Source organism: Temnothorax nylanderi, unplaced genomic scaffold, assembly GCF_030848795.1.
Source record: "Temnothorax nylanderi isolate EJ_2023f unplaced genomic scaffold, tnyl_v1.0 TNYL_tig0003_pilon, whole genome shotgun sequence".
Taxonomy (NCBI): domain Eukaryota; kingdom Metazoa; phylum Arthropoda; class Insecta; order Hymenoptera; family Formicidae; genus Temnothorax; species Temnothorax nylanderi.
The window spans coordinates 2043239-2060872 of record NW_027249065.1 but is presented as its reverse complement, the minus strand read 5'-3'; the positions used below and the strand labels follow the sequence as shown (position 1 = coordinate 2060872).

Here is a 17634-nt window from a genome sequence, read left to right as displayed (position 1 = left end):
CGATCGCAAATGCGCGAGAGGTGCGCGAACACAAGGCACCCATTCCGCGAAAGATTCCTCAGGTAATGGATTTCTATATCCGGGGGATTACGCGCGCGCGCGCGCGTTTTTCCCGAGAATCAATTTTCGGAGCACCTGTGGAGAACGGGACGCCGCCGCGCGCCGCGCGCCGCGCGCCGCAGATGCGCGGATCCCGCGGACGCACGTCCCGCGCGTGACGCGCCTGACGCACCGCGGAGCGGTTTCGTTCAATCAACCTCGGCCTCGCGCGGCGATGAATCGCGACAGCCGAAGACGGGTCCCGTTTGGCGGTTGACCAGATATCGGCGCAAAATAACCGGCCGATAAAGCGCCCAGGAATCCGCGGCATCCGGACCATCTCTGCGGTAATGATCTCCGCTCACGCCGCGCGAGCGAGGCGTGGCGAGGGCGGGCGCGTGTGTTGCCCCACGCGTATACGGGCACCCTCGTCACCCGACGAGAATTCGCGGGTGACGACGGGGGAGCGACGGGGGGAGAAGAACCGCGGACGCTATTATACCCCAAATAACATCCCGCGCGCACGCGGGTGCGGCCGTCAATCGCGGCCGCGGTCGGCGTGCCGCGCTTATTATAGACCCTATCGCACCATCACACGGCGGCACGCACCCGAAAATAGACGCCGCGTGCCGCGATTTACGCGCAGGTGACCCTTCCGTTGGACGCGGAACTTCTCCGAAATCGCGCCCCGGAACTGGGATCGGATCAACAGCGTCGTTAAGGCGAGTTAACTTGGGAGACGCGCGTGCCAAACGCGAGGACACGTAATCGAGGAACGATTCGCGATTGAGGTCCCGAGAGCTCTTCGAGAGATAGAATCGAAGACGGCACGTCTCCTGCCCGCGAGATTTCCGAATCATCGAGGATCAGCGATCCCGTTTGACGATGCCGCGTGATACCCTGCACTGTTAAATTCGTAGGGTATAAGTAAACTGACAAATACGTATGTATACATTTATTCAGAATTAGTCTAAAATCATAATAGTACCAATAAACACGTGTTGAAAAATTGTAGGGATAAACAGTACAGTTGTTGGGTACTCTACAATGATTGGCCACAGCTTAAAAAACTGAAGATTATAAAGAAATACTATTAAAATGTTTTTAATTACAAAAAACAATAATTATAATATTTTTATATTTATACTGTTTACCCCTATCATTCTACCATGGTAGAGTTTTAAACTTTACTTGGGGTCTCGGAGACCCCAGAGTGTATACCTAGGATTAACTAAAACAATGTTAATTTAACTAAACCAATAGAGTTATTAATACTATTTTGTGTTAAAATAATAAATTTCGACACGCGTGGTAGTTAGAAAAAAAAAACAAAATGTTATCTAACTCAAGGTATTGATTTAAATTTCATCCTTTGATATTTAACAGTGTACACGAGATCTATAAGACAAGCTGTCTTCAGATTCGAAGATAAGCTGAAGAGATATGTCAATCTGATAGGTTGGAATTACAGAGATAACTTAGGATTCTGATTCTCTCTCTCGATTAACACAAATTAGTCGAACAAGTCGATGAGGCGGCTTAATCACTCTGCCGTGTTACTGGCGTAATGCGACGCGCAACAAATAAGCTAGGCGATGATACGGCGCGTATTTTCAGACTAGAAAATCCGAAATTAGCCCAATCGATCTGACATGCCGTAATATTCCGAGGAATAACCGACGGCATCTGCATTTTGTTGCCCCACATTTAGCCGGCGTCACTCTCCGTAGAATGGCCGAAATGGTTCCACATTTCAGAGCTTATGCTTGAACATCGATAATCGGAGGATAATCGGCTCCATAAATTTAAAATTCCCATAAATTCAAGCTCGGGCTTAATCTCTCTCTCTCTCTCTCTCTCTCTCTCTCTCTCTCTCTCTCTCTCTCTCTCTCTTCTGTTTTACATTCACGTGCATCATTCGGGTTATAATGATCGCGATTAATAAGTACTCAGAGTATCTCGGGGTAATTGAAATAAATCCCGAGCGACGGCGGTTCAAGAGGTTGGAGCGCAGAGGAAAAAAGGGTCGGAACCGTGGAGGAGGGCAGAAAGGCAGTCCACCTCTTCACGATCCCTCGCGTATCGGCGCGGTATCCTCGCAACCGACGTCTCGCGGATAAAGCAAGGCAGACTACTTCTTGTTCCCGCGCGGTGCGTCTCTGCCCCGGCGCGATTCGTTCTTATTGCATTCGGAAACTCGTCGTTCGGCATTCCGCCGCGGTCGGAATTTCTATTTCATAATAACAGCCGTGCACACACGACGACGGGGAGAGGCCAGCTATCAAGAGAGAGACCGTCCTCCTCCTCCTCCTCCTCCTCTTTCTCCTCATCCTCTTCTTCTTCCTCTGCTTTGCGCACCTCTAGCCCGCTGCCGGTGTATAGACAAGTACCCACTTCAGACTGGTTTCGACTCGACGGGACGGACTCGAGCCCACTCGCTGTGTACGTGTACATACATATAAGTACGTGTTGTGTGCGGGCCGTACCACCCGGCGTAAAACCGCGCGCACACCGCGGTGGTCGCCGGCCGTCCCGTCCCATCCCATTCTGTCCCGTCCAGATGTGCGTGCCGACTTTTATCTCTTTGACCCACTATTTTCAGGGCGGCCGTAATTGAGCGGAGTCGCGCGCGCCGACGAGCCGCCGCCGGGATTCATTAGCTGGATCCACGTCTTAATTTGTCGGCGCGGACGGACCTGCGTCGCTTGGATTTCGCGAATCTGGCACGAGCCGATCGCCCGAGATGATTGACACGGGCGAGTGAGCGATCGTCTTACATCGCGAATGAACCGAAGGACTCGACGAAAGAATAATTTAATCGAGATTCGGGTGTATTGATCCTGAAGCCATGCGGAAATTGGAGATTAATTTATTGCTAATTATCACCGCGCGTTGCGTCACGCGATTAATTTGCCTCTGCGATTATTATTAATCTTATTATAAATTTAGATGATATAAGGAATCGCTTGGCGCTAAATAAAAGAATACTATTAACACTTACGTTGATAAAATAACAACTTGGAAAACGAAATCTCCCTGTTCCTTAATAATAGTTTCGAACAGTTCTTAAAACATCTGCGCTACGATCACATCTCGAAGCTGGTCTCTATTATAGGGTAAGTGACTTACAAATCGCGTATAAATAAAAAAGAAATAATATACGCGGACCAAGCCGTGGTCAGTTTGGTTTCGGGGTCGACAACCTCCGGCAAGCATTCTAAATGTTACACATCCTCGCGTATCGACCACCTCGATTGCGAGACGTCGTCGTCGGAACCCGGACGACGCGGACGGAGCCTTTCAGCGCGTTATTAAACTACCGCTCTCGCTCTTCGCAAAGTATTCTATGAGTCGGCCAAGTATTTTTCCTCGCACTCGGCGGCGCGCGCCGCGAGAGAGAGAAATTAGGCGGACGGCCAATAATAGCGCGTATATTTTCCTATCCTTGAAGAAACACGCTTTTAGATCTCGCTTCCGGCAAGCTTCTCTCTCCTCCTGCCGCGAGGGGATCCCCCGTTGCGAGCGCGCGATCGATCGATCGCGTTCCGATCTCGACGGCGAATACGCCGAACCGCCGATCCCCGTTTCCGCGAAACTTTCGCACCTCTTGGTGACCGACGATGCGAAACGCGGGACGAACCGTGAGCTCGCGGAAAAATCTCTCGCGGCGCGAGTTCGTCGACACGGGAAAGGTAAATACGTCGCGCGGTGCCGCGCGTTTCTCTCTCGCCGCGGCGAGGAGACGTCCCGTTTCAGCTCGGCTCGTTTTCCTTCCTCGAGGCGCGACTTTAATTGTCCATCCTTGAACGATCGATCGCCGGCGTCGCCTCTCGCGCGAGAGTGCCGCGCCGCGACGCGGCGCGGGCGCGGTGAAACCGAAACGGCCGCGCCGGGACTTTGAATGCGCGCCGTCGCTCGCGCTGAGCCGCGCGGTGACGTATCGACAGGCCGCGGCGGAAGACTGCATCGTTACACCTTCCTCCCGTCCCAACCCCGTTTTCTGCATTTGTTTTTGTTGGATACGCTGCGTGCCGCGAATGTGTTGTGCGCGCGCGGAGGTTTTTCGCACGCAATCGCGCGCGCGCGCGCACGGAGACCTAATTCGCGGAAGAAGCGGAAGAACGCGGTGTTCCGAGACTCTAAGATTAATCTAATTCTAAGATCAATCAATCGACGATTACGTATCCACTTGGTTTTACCTGGAAACCGTGAAATCACGTGATTAGAAACGATCCTCGCGCCAAGGATCTCGTGATCTTAGTGATTTACGGTCGCGCTGGAAAATCGCTCCCTATATCTATTGTATATTTTTACATTTAATTTGTTAAATGTTACGTTCGCGGTAATTACTCAAGAAATAAACGACGGTAGGATTATCGAGGCATACATAAGTTCGCGGGAAACAAGAGTACAAATAATCTCGCTTCCGCGAAAAGTGGCACGGCTGCGCGAATCCGACTTCCAGTTCGAGAGGTGGGAGTTAAAAGGTTGATCTTACCAGCGGCTTGGAATACATGGAGGTCCCGTCGCATTCTTAACTTCTTCTGCCCGTCGTGCGACAGCTGCATTTGTTTCAGGTACTCTCTGTGCGCTCTCTCGTACTCGGCCTGGCTCACGTTCGCCTGGAAGCAAAACGCCATAATGGCTTCCTTAAAGCCTCATCATCGGCTCAGAAACGGTACGCTTACGTAACGTTGCGTGTATAATAGCGGCGGGACAATTACAACGCACATATACGGCGCGAATAAGGAGTAACTACCGGAAGCGCGTTCTCGCTTCTTGGAACCTTTGATAGAAATTTATAGATGCGTCTGCGTTCGACGTTCTTGCCATTTCAAACGCGAACAAAAAGGCCGACAATGATTTCTTCAGCATCAATATAATATAATATAATGTAATATCCAAATAATAGACAATTTCAATAAACTTATACGTGCAGCTTATTAAAATTATCAAATATAACTTGTTTTAATTTTCAAGCTAAGACAAAACGTATTCGCGCGAAATGTTGATCTTTCAGAACGACATTCAGATTTCTCTCAGTAAAAGACTCTTCTTTGTCGAGAAAGAGCCTCAAGAGCCAGCCTCTTCGCGGAATTCAAAGATTAAAGGTAAATAATGGGAACCCCTCGCCGTGGTCCATTGCCAATTGTCACCCAAGATCGAGATTTCAGCTACCCCCCCGAGAGCGCGAAGCGCGCTTCACGAGGTCGCCTGAATTCGCCGGGTAAACTTTCGGTCCGTTTAATTGATTCCCGGATACGTCGAACTCGAGAGCGATAATTACTTCGCGGACGTGACATCGAAATTATCTAATTTTCAGGGGTCACGACGCCGCCGCGCTCCTCGGCCCGGTTAAATAACGACCCTTTTCTCGCCTCTCTCTCTTTCTCTCTCTCTTTCCTTTTTGCCGCCGTCCCATCCCTCGCGTTTTTTCTAGCCGCGTCTCGCCTTGCCCGATTCTTTCCTCGTTGCTGCCGCGTTCCTTCTCGGTCGGCTTCCTTGAGCCCACTCCCGGGCAGTCCCGGCTACTGTTTCACGATGACGAAACAACCGGCGAACCGCCCTTTTCCCTTCCCCGCTACCGCGATGAGAAAGACCAGACGACGACGAGCCGGCGCTCGCAAAATTAGCTCGTTGAGGCCGCGACCACTGGCGCGGTTCAACAGACGGAGGATAATGGACCACTAGAGGGTGTGAGAACTTCTCGTCCGCGCCGGGTTCAGAGCCCCGGATTCTACCGTAGGAAATTATCTACCTTATGAAGTGCGGTACTTAAGAGCCGCAATTTATCATTCTGTAATACGTGCGTATTATTATTACACAATTTTTGCATCGAAGACTCCTTCGATATTATCTTTTGCACAAAAATGAATATGTTAATTAGGATATCATTACAAATCTTTAATTTGGCAACTCGAGATTTCTATTTGGAAAAAGTCATCTGTACGCAGAGCCAGATGTAGCTAGATTGAATTAGTAAAAGCGAGTAAAATATGCTCGGAATAAAAAAAAACATCGAAAAAGTATCATATCGAAGTTTTTATATATGTTCTTTCTTTCTTCTTTATTACTTTATTATTTCAGCTTATGCTAAGAAGTAGACTTGATTTACAAGAATATCCTCATCACCCTCATATCTTCCGTTTTTATGCACGTTGAATCAGATCCCAGCGCAAAAAAGGCGTTATAAATATTACATGTTGGATTTACCGAATCACTTCCTTGTGCATTAAATTAAATCGCTCTTGGCTACCGTGCGTGATCTAATCATTCTAAATCGTCACGTTATCGCGGAATCTCCAGGACGAGACGCACCTCGGTCGCTGCACCAAGCGCAGAACTGCGTCGTCGTCGTCGTCGTCGTCGTCGTCGCCGACGGCGGCTTGCCATGCCATGCGGCGGCGGTGGCGGCGGCGGGCAACCGGAAGTGGCGCCGTCGAAGCGAGCAGGGGACGACGATGAATCATCGCGCGCGATCCGCGAAGAGACGCGTCGCGACTCGACGCCTCCGCAGTCCTTTTTTACAGTCACTTAACCGCTTGAGAATCGTTTAACCGCGCACGGCCCGGTTCCGGTCGCGGGATTGGCGCGCGAAAACAAATTTGTGGACCGCCCCGCGATCTCTCGCACGCGGGCGAGCGCGCGCCGCGCGCGGGAGCCGAGAATTGCGACGCGGAGCGAGCGAGCGAGTGAGTCACGAGAGAATCACGCCTCCTCCTCCTCCTCGACGACCCTAATTTTTTCAATTATTACAAATCGCCGAATTAATTTCCGCGATTGTCGCGAATCCCGACTGTCGCAAACTCGAATTCCCTCGCCGCCCTCGGGGGACGGAAGAAGCGGGAGCTACATATTTCTAATCGCTATCGATCTCGCGTATTGTATGCTAATGTCGCGGCCACCGCGGAACGCGCGCGTTGAAATATTAATCGCGTTGCCCGGTTTTGAGGGAAAGAGAGAAAAGAAATATATAATTATACAATATAACGGCGATTTACACGTGTCGCACGTCACATTAAGTCGAGCCTCTGCCGTTCGTCGTCGGCCGACACACGTGACACACATAAATCCGTTACGGCCCGGCCCGGCCGTCACGTCGATACTCTGCTGCCGCGAACTTTATGCTAATATTAACGCCCACGCGGAATTTCTGTCACTGTCGCGACGATTAGGGAAATCGGTATAACGAGTGATATAACGTTTCTTATCGCGCGGTAAAGTTCGAAATCACACGGCTCGAAGTCGGGGGACGTCGCCGTGTCGTGAGAACGTGGGAGTTGCGCGATCTGTCTCGTTATAAGTAATGATAATAAATAAGGCATTCGCGTTACGAGCGTAGAAAGCGCATTCTTGCCGACTGGTTGTATTTTAGACGAGAAATGTCCGCTCGGACTTGAGTTTTATACTCGCGAATCACGATAAATCCTCGGGGAATAATCCAATCTATATCGTGGTTTTTTTTTAATGTTCGATATCAAGTACGCATAAGAATTTTTCCCCTTCGATCGTTTGTAACTATTAGCGCCTCGAAATTATTCCAATCGAGAAGAAGCTGGACTATGAATTACGCGACGATTACGTGAACGTGCATCAGAAATTACATTTATCCGCTACGAGTTGCAATTTGCTGTATTATATTGCAAATGCCCGCGAGTTAACGTTAATAGGTACGCGATAGCGTTAATAGACTCTTGCTGGCCCTCTGACGTTGTGCAACGTTATCAATGCCATTTCTCACGTTTATGCAAACGTACATGTCCGCAACGTGACGCGAGGGACGAGCTTTCAAAAGGCGCGCGTATCTCCCGAGGAGATAAATTTTTATGTGCACTCTCGAACGACTTCTTGTACTTAACGGGGGCGGTCAATTGATCGTTTTGAACACGTGTGTTTAGCCGAGAATTGTGCAGAGCCTCGAGAGAATCCTCGAAGATACGCGATTCCCTACTCGGAATGCACGCATTGTGCATCGCGCGCGGTTTCTCCTCCTACGCGTCCTGTGGAGAGACGAATTTTGACGTTCGGATTTATTTATTTTGCATCTTCGTGCACATTCGCAAAATGAATGCATCTCGCGCGAGGCGTCTCTGGCTGGCGCGCCGCGCGCCGGTTCGCTGTCCTTCGGCTGCACTCGAACACAGGAGCCAGAAGCGCAGGTCTCAATTTTGTGCAACAAGTATGTCCCGGATGTCTTCAATTGCCGGGGCCTTCCGATTGCCGTATACGGCCAATGACAGATATCCGGATGCCCGGATAATGAACGTTTCAGCGGCGCGCCGAACGCCTCGGATGCAACGGATAATCGTAATGAGAGAGATACGGCCGCGGCGCGGTGATGCGTGTGTGTCTCGCGTTAGCAGTAAAACGATTATAGGCTATTTATACTGTTAATAAGGATGATCGTAAAGCGCGGCCGGAACCTCGCACTTCTGCCGGTGAAAAAGAATGCCGTGATTTCGATGAGCTTAGGGCAGTCGAACCTAATTCGTCCGATGATAATTCAAGTATCTGTGCAGCTTCATAAAAAGGATAAACAATAATATTTTTGTACTATGTAAGAAAATTAATTTGTATCTTGTAAAAAGGTAAATTATTCTTCTTTCGTAAGCACACCGGAAAAAAGAAGTGCCAAATCAAAACTTAATATATATTCAAATTAACTTAACGTTTTCATTGTTTCGTGTATACCTAACTTGATCGAATTACACATATAAAATGACTTCATTCAAGCAAGTTTTCTTCGTTTATAACGCAGTATAATTTTACTTCAAGATTTCCACGTTGAAACTAAAGATACTTTCAAATCAAGAATACGCTTTTTCTTGCGCAGAATCCAGGTCAGAAGAATTCGAGGCGCGTCGCCGAGATTTATTTATCGCGATTAATAACGATCACACAATAACAGTTATTACGATCGTAATAACGGTAATAAACGAGGGTCCTTCTCCGCTCTGTCCGCGTTCTTAATTATCCTTTATCTCATCTCGGTATCGGCGTTATTTAATCACTCGTCGTCGCGAGTCCTTCCACCGACGTCATGAAAACTGCGTGAGAAATTTTCACGCGGCCTCACGCGTTTACGCTTTATACGAGAACGCAGTCGGCGTGGCGTAATGCCGCGCGTCAATTTCCTCTTTTTTTTCCCCTCTCCTCTGTCTTGTACGCCCGCGTGTCGGAGAATGTACGAGGTATATATGACGTTTTGAGAATAAAACACGAAGGTAAAATGCAGCGCGCCGCGCCGTGCGATCGGCCGTGAAGGGATTAACGCGTCGCGCATTCCCGGGCTTCTATACGCGTGGCTGTTCGTCGTCGTCGAAAGCTTTCTCTTAAAATTTAACCTAATCATAAATCTCGTTAGCTTCGATTCTCTCTCTCTCTCTCTCTCTCTCTCTCTCTCTCTCTCTCTCTCTCTCTCTCTCTCAAACCGTGCGATCGCCGCGTTTATTGTCGCCCTTTATCGCCGATCCGCCTTTTGAATCATTTCCTCGGCATCGGGTTTTCGAGCTCGAGAGTCGAACGAAGGTGTCGAGCTGACAAGCGCATTACGGTTTATTGTACCGTATCGAAATAACGTACATTTTGTTAGGGAGTCATTAAACCGAAAACTGTGAGATCTCCGCGAGACGTCTTTACAATGCGACGATCGGTGACAACACGTTTGCCATGTTTATTCTTTCAGATTATAAATATTTAATTATGCAAAGTAGTGCAGTATTTACCTTCCTAAGCTAATAAATACTTCTTTCGAGGTATATATTTTTTTTTTAAATAGAAGTACCAGTCGAATAGTATTTCTCTGCTATAAATAAAATTTTGATTGACTAATTATATTATGCACATAAATTATATTATATGAATTTATAAATAATATAATAAAATATATTATCCTAATTAAAAGGTCTTTAAAGAAATATCTGTTAACAAAGGGGATGGTTTAATAATTCGACCCAACTGGTTAAGTCGAATTAAACCATCTCCTTTGTTAATTATTACTGTCGAAGAAAAAGACCACAAATATCTGTTAATTCGACGGCGGCTCGAGCCGGTTAATAGATTCGTTCATCGCGGGGTTATCGAAAGAGAGAGAGAGAGAGAGAGAGAGAGAAAGAGATATCAATAAAGATCGTGGCACAAGGTTTTCTCGCGGTGCACTAAGCCGCGCTGTGTAAATAACGGTTTAGGATCGTTAAGTTCTTCCCCAAACACCTTCTCCGTTCGTCCGTAAAGCGTGGAAATTTATTCGTCGGGGCCCTGTTTATTGGGACGGACTAAATCTCTCGATTCGTTCACAGATTTTTGGTTCTTACAGAATCCTTGAGAGCACCGATCGATTATTCCTCGCGCGATCTCTATCGCTCGGCGCTCGATAAAAGACAGATTTATTTGCGCCTCCCGCGGAAATTATCTCGCATACGAATCACGCAATTACGCTACGCAATTACGTAAGTATTATTTAGCGTAGTCCTGCTGCGCGCGAAATCGCCCGAATGATAACCGGGCACGGCTCCGGCCGGCGGATTTCGCAACTTTCTCGATGACTCGCGATATCCTGGGCCCCGTGCTTTACCGAGCACGACGACGACGACGACGACGGGATCGAGAAAAGCGTATCCATAGTTAATTTAGAACGGTCCATAGTTAATTTAGAAATCTGTGAGGCGCGGCAATTGCCCAAGTGCTCCCGATAAATCCGACGGAGCTGTCATCGAATTATCGCCCGCAGAAATCCCATAAATATCCCGATACTCGCCTCACAAACATGCCAGGCTTTATCTTTCGGAAATTTATGCGTTCCGCGGCCGAACGTGAGCCGCGTGAGATTCGAACGGACGATCGCACGTCGGCGTCGTATCAACGCGGCAATAATAACACAACGTTGCGTTACAACATAACATTGCGTTATTGAATTTCTTTCTTTTTTTTTTCGAGGACCAAAACTCATCGGACAAACAAGGCCCGCGTCAAATTGCGCGAGAGGAGATTATTTTTAAAAATTATTATTAAATTGATTTACATTTATTTCATTAACGTACTCGTTTCTCTCTTCGTCGTTATCGGGCGTGTTTCCCGCGCCACTTCATTAACGCAAAATTTATTACCTTAACGCGCGGCTCTTATTATCGAATGTGTAATCGCGTCTTGCGTATGATACCGCCGGTTTGGTATTACCCGGACGCACTTGACGTCCGTCCGACGCACCGAGCGACGTGCTAAAATTAAACGCATTTTTCCTTCAACAACATTGCGCGCCTGACGTTCGTAAATTCCAAACAAAGTACGCACCAAGATCACGGGGGACGTCTGTCTTAATGAGGTACGTTACACAACGTGCGGAGAGTGAGTCCGCGCGCGGCAGCGAGGAGGATCATGATAAATTACGATACGATACGACGCACGCCGCCGACGCGACGGACGCTTGGTAACTGGTAACTGGAAACAATTAACGGCCTAACGCGATTGACCGGTTTACTTGTCCGGCCGCGTCGCGCCGCGCCGCGCCGCGCCGCGCCGCGCCGGATGGAAGAGAGACGAGGCGAAATCGCGGGACAATCTGTACCAGAGATACGATTATGCGGGTTCCCACGATTCAATCTCTCGCCGGTTAACTGATTTGCCGCGCGCGCGCGCAGCTCTCTGCACTCTCTCGCCTTAATCACGGAACTGCGTCAAGGTTCCCCCGGACCGGATTTTACATCGTAGCTTCGCGGCTCCGGCCGGGCCGGCGACACCGCCTGCTCTTCGGCGGAGAATAATAAACATCGCATACTAAACTGTCGACGGTCTTTTAATCCGTGAAATTTAAACGGTGGCGTTCGCCCCCCGAGCGAGGAAATCAACGAGGCGCTCGCCCGCGCGCATTTCGACAGATAACAATGATATACGAGGCAAAATATTTTCTTAGGATGCCACCAAGTACCTCGTTACCCGCGCCTCTAAAGTGAAGTTTTCTATTTGTATATCTTATGCCCCTCTATTATCCGCATTATCTCGCCGTTTGATCCTCGCTTGACCGAAGTAATCCGTCATATAGTCTCTATATCCGCGCGCGTGACTTTTCCTATTTCCTGCTTTAGCGCTTGACAACCGAATTGACGTATTCAGCGTTCGTCATCAATTTTATTTTTATTCGATGTTCCTCTTCCTTCTGACACAGCGAGAGTTGCATCTAGTCATAAATAGATGTAAGGTGTGGATGGATGAGTGAGGATAAGAAAAGAATGTAAACCAAGTCCCTTCTTGGCTGTAAACGCTGAAGTAATAAATTCTATTCTTATTCTATTCCTCTTCCTTCTTTTACGGTATGTTTCGACCACAATTAGCACAATAATAATATACTGTATGCGCGCCATGTTACGTAATCTGCCTTGTAAATATCTGTAACTCGGTTTAGTTTTAGTCTTTTTCATATTGCAATTTTCTATTTTTATATTTTATATAGTTCTTTTCTAGCTTGAACGTTATCTATAGTTTTAATTTTATTGATTATGACATAATCCCTTTTATATTATTTTGTGTCGGCTGAAGAAGAACATCCTTGTCTTGCAAGTTTATTGTCCCTTGAATTGTCCACTTTGCTTTGCAAATACGAACCTGACCTTAGTTCATTAACTTGTAAATAATACAGGGTGTGGCATAAAGTCCGAATTTTGAGGACGAGGATGCGATGACGGAAAATGCGATGACGACAGATGATCTCGAATGGGCGGACCCTCTTTTTAGAGAATGGCCGAGCACGCGGATACATCCGGCACCCCCTCGTCGCGCCTCGCTCAGATTTCACGAGGCGAATCACGATTGGAATTTCCCAGCGACATTCGGATCTCACCTGCGGCTAAAAGTCACTCCTCGATCGGTCCAACTCCGCGGCGAAATCTTACTCATCACCCGGGATAACTTTCGAATCAACCGGGATACGCGCGATACACCTCTTACATTGTGACGGATCGCGCGAGCGTAAACCGGAATTTTATAATAGACGATATGAATTTTTCGGAGAAAGCGGCGCGGCGATTTTAATAAATTCGACGAGCGGCCGTTATTTACGGCGCGGTATTAATTCGCGGTCGTTATTTATGGTCGCCAACGTCGACGAGCGAGAAAAATTTACGTTAGCAACGCGCCGCGCGTAACGTATAATTATGAACATTCCATAGAGCGAATGATTGGCGAGAAATATAATTTAGAAATGATGATAATATTGAACGAGTCGCGGATGCGCGCGATCGCGAGCGCAGAAAGCTTCCTGAAGGCGGAATGCTCCGTGAGAGGTTTCAAAGAGGAGCGCGGATTACTTTCGCAAACTCGATGTCTCGAAGATTAGCGGGCGAATAAAAGAAAAATAAACGACGTCGCTCGATTTCCCAAAAGTACTTGAATTTGCATACTCAGATTTATACATGAGGTCCGCGAAACATTTCCATATTAATCGGGGGCGGTGAAAAATTGTGAGGCGCGACGTTAACAAAGTTCGGACTCGCCTGAATTGAATGGGACTAAATTTGGAGTAGCTACGACGCGCGCGCGCGTCGTGGAGCGATCATAAATCTTGCCATTCATCAATCCCTCGAGAAGAAACACGAGTATTAAACTCTCAACAGTACCAGAGGCGGCTTTGCAATCAATAATCGATCGGCGGGGAAAGAATTAATCACGCGCCGCGCGCGCGCGAGCATCGAAAGCCGTATAGGTATGCAAATCGCCGGAGATCGAATTTGAGGTCAGACGACAAATCGCCGCGAGCGGCGAGATTAAAGCCACCACCAGTGGGTTTATTCGCTAAAATTCGCTCGAAACTAATCGACGCTCGTATGACATCACCGTTCGCGAACGATGCCTCCATCATATTTTTTTTTTTTTTTTTTTAGGAGCGAAATCATTGGATTTTTGAGTCATTGGAGGCTCGTCATCGCTCGCGCGACGTACGCCGCGTGTGCATTTATTTATTATCTCTCCGCTTTTAGAAACACGCCGCGCAGAATTACGTGAACGATCTACATCTTGGGGATTGCGTCACCATGAGAATTGCCCGTCGGAGGCGAGGGAAGAAGTTAAGGCCCGCGATTGCGACACCCCGCGCGCCGCGCCGCGTTGACATACCGATCGCCGAGCGAGATCCGTCAAGTATTTCGCACCTCGAATACCATTGTGTCCCCGTCAGACTTCGTTTCGGGCCGTATTTGACGAGGTGAAATGGGCGTGCTTTTTCCTATACGCACGTGTCGCACGCGAGCACGCATACTGACGGCGTGAGAACGCACAACACGCCCGTCGTTGGGTAACGCTTGGTACTCAAAGCCCAAAGGTTAATCCTTTCGCGGAATCGTACACGATGTAACTGCCTGATACGCGTCTGCAGGATGCTGAATTGTTGTAATCCTTGATAGGCAATCGCGGCGTATCATGTAATTCTTGATAATGTCATGTGTGACATTTATGCGCGCGCGCGCGGGCGCGGAGACTTCCTCGCAGCAAGCGTTTCGACGTCTAACGGCGCCGAGGTGACAGTCGGTTGCATTAAATCTTTTACTTTGTCATTTGACTTCGCTGAACCTTTTCTGCGTGAATAAATATACCCCGCACACACACACACACACACACAGCATTCCCTCTCACCTCGCATTAATATACATCCCGCGGTGCACTCGTACAACTTTCGTAACAGGCGGTTTGATGAAAAGAGAAATTACATTAATATTCAAGTATTTGTATATTTATACGTGCTGCAATATATATTTTCCCAGGCGAAGTTACATATGCTCGACTTAGATATCAGCTCGATAGCTATACGCGCGACACCGCGAAACGCGTGTGTCTCTCATCAGTAAAGTTCGAGTTCATCTCATCTCGCAATTTCTCGGCGTCGCACGGTGCGGCAGATGGCAACTGCAGGCTGTGCGGTCTCGCCGGCTTTCACGTTTCACAATAGAAAGACGAGAGCGACGTCGCCGTCGTCGTCGTCGTTGTCGTCGCGCGGAACTGGTTGGCCGTGTATTAAATATCACCGAGTGCCGTTGCCACGCACGCACGCACGCACGCACGCGGCCTGCACAGGTATATGCACGCGGGAATGCGTGTACCAGCCGCGACGGCCGACGCGACGCGCACGTGGACGCTCCGGCCTCCGAGCTCTCGTCGTCGCTTTTATTATCGGCGAGAGCACCGGGAGCACCGGCGCGGCGCGGCGCGGCGTGGCATGGCCCGCCAGCGGCACGCACGTGCTCGTGCATGCGTGAGCGAAAGTGGGGCAAGAAGACGGACCACCCACGCGTGTGTCCTAACGCCGCACCGGTCCGACGCGAATACGCGTCGATAGTCCTGACAAGCCGCCCCGCGCCGCCCGCGTCGATTTGTTGACAGACTTTCATTGTCTCTCGTTGTTTCGGAAACGTTTTACCGCGCGCGTTTACTTTTGTGAATGAATCCGGGGCGAAAACCGCTCCGGATTCATTCCCGCGAAATGTTACGTTACTCTATGTACCCCGGCATTAAGCTTTTAATGTAACCGTTAGATTCGCGCTTCTGAAAAAGAGCGAATGATAAATTCTTCGATTCGAAGTCCGATGGCCAGATGCTTGAGGATTATAAATACATTTATAATCTCGGTAAAAATTGCCTATCACGTTTCCATGTCTTTTAATTTAATTAATAATTAATACTTGTAATCGCTGGCATTTGAATAAAAGAAATATTATTGACCGCGGGGAAAACCAACTTTCTTTTTTTCTTCCTTTTTAAGAGAGCTTGAAATACATCGTTTCATAATGCAGCATATTTTTGCGCTTTCTATAAATATCCAAGACGCCTACGCTCGATGTAGGAAGTCCTACCTGACTATAAATATCACTAACTATACGTAATGTAATTCTGGCCGACAGCGTCGACTTGAATTGTACGAATTCCGTCCCAATATCGATTGAGAACATTTGACAGCATCGAGATAATTCTATCTAAAGCCGGAGTAACCACGTGGATGCGTGACACCTGTTGCATGTGGAAGAGCAGCAAATATCGCGTCAGTGTGTTATATCTTCAATAATGTATACAAATTGTCGAGCAGTTGTAAAGTTATATTTCTCATTATTATCTTTATCTTATTGTTGGCAAATGTCTGAAAAATTTATGTCTAAAAAGAATCAATATCGAGATGTTAAACCACCACAGTTAAAATAATAAGGCATTTCCCCTAATCAGAGATAAATAATATAAAACTGGAAGGAATATGATAATAAAAAATAATTTTCAGGAGCTTCCACCGAAAATAGCAATAATCGGAAACTTTAGCTCATTAAAAAAATTAATCTTCAGAGGGAGGTTTCGTCTTACATCGAAACGGTCCATTAATCGCCTGACGTGGGAGAGATTCGCGTCATCTCGGGACGGAAGAGCGAGAGAATTCGGAGCGGGCGGAACGCGCCGCGCCGCGGCCGCTCCGCTTTCGCCTTTAATGCGCGCGTTCGGCAGCGCGCGCACGAAAGGCCGCGTGGAATAAAACGTCCAGGATTGGATAATGACAAGCCGCATCGCGGTGTAATTTCGCAGGAGGCGAGGACTATACTCCGGTCTGTCGACACACTCGACACATGCTACCGCCGCCGCGCCGCCGCCGCCGCCATGGCCGGGGCCCCAAGGAACGTCATTAAGCACGATGACGTACCGGGTCGCCACCGCCGCGACTTTCCCGCCGCGCAATAACACTGTTAATAATCGAAAAAAAAGAAAAGGAAAGAAAGAGGTTTTATCCTTTCGACCCCCTCGCGCCCGAGAAAGTTGCACACTCAATGGATGTAATTAGGGTAATCGCGGCGGTGTCGTTGGATGTTAATTGAAGGCCTTAACGCGCGAGAGTGGATCGAGCCCCGCCAATTTGTAAAACGATTGTGTTAGCAACACCGATCTCGGGAAATTTTAATTATCAAAGACATATTTATCGCCCCCCTGAAATCTCCGCCGTCACGACCGACGCGACCATGGCTCGTTCCCACAAATTCCTAGCCTGCATTAGAATCAATCAGACGCATTGAAGTAAACGAGGCTGATTACGGTGTCCGCAACCTCGACTTATTTCGACGATGCTCAATCAACTCCGCCGCCGCTCGCACACTCTCGGGCTTCGAAGGGCAGGACGGCGACACGCTGATGTCCAGGCTTGAAGAAATTACCGTCGGTGCGCGTTCCTGATTTATCATAGTTATCGCTCGCATCGCGCGCGCGCGAGAGTCACAGTTAGCCACGAAAAGGCGTTAGTTAATTGCGTCGTCTCTCTCTCTCGCCGGGCAACCTGCCGGTTTTCCCCTCCCCGAGCGTCTTCCCCGGAATGCGGTCCACGCTGGACCGCGAGCTGGAGAGGCGCCTAGGCGTATTCCTTGACACACTTAATTACGCGATGGGGATCTAACGACGCGACATGGATCCCCGGGCCTTTGTCTCCGCCACCAGCCCGGAGTGTAACGAGCGACTTCTCGCGTCTCCGCTTCTTTTTACCTCCGCCGGTCGGTCGACGGTGTGCGACACGTTGCGCCGGGGTGCATTTGCAGAACAAAAGCCGCCTATGCGTCAGCAGCGAGCCCTTCGAGACGGCGTTCGAGCGAA

General features: G+C 48.6%; 1 protein-coding gene across 1 annotated transcript in view; it reads right to left on the bottom strand.

Moving 5' to 3' along the window:
• The window catches only part of Mav (TGF-beta domain-containing family member maverick), a 30631-nt gene that overhangs the window by 7315 nt on the left and 5682 nt on the right, over positions 1–17634 (bottom strand). The window contains exon 2 of the mRNA XM_071704413.1: positions 4538–4661. Coding sequence (XP_071560514.1) covers positions 4538–4661 — 124 coding nt within the window. The remainder of the gene's footprint in view (positions 1–4537; positions 4662–17634) is intronic.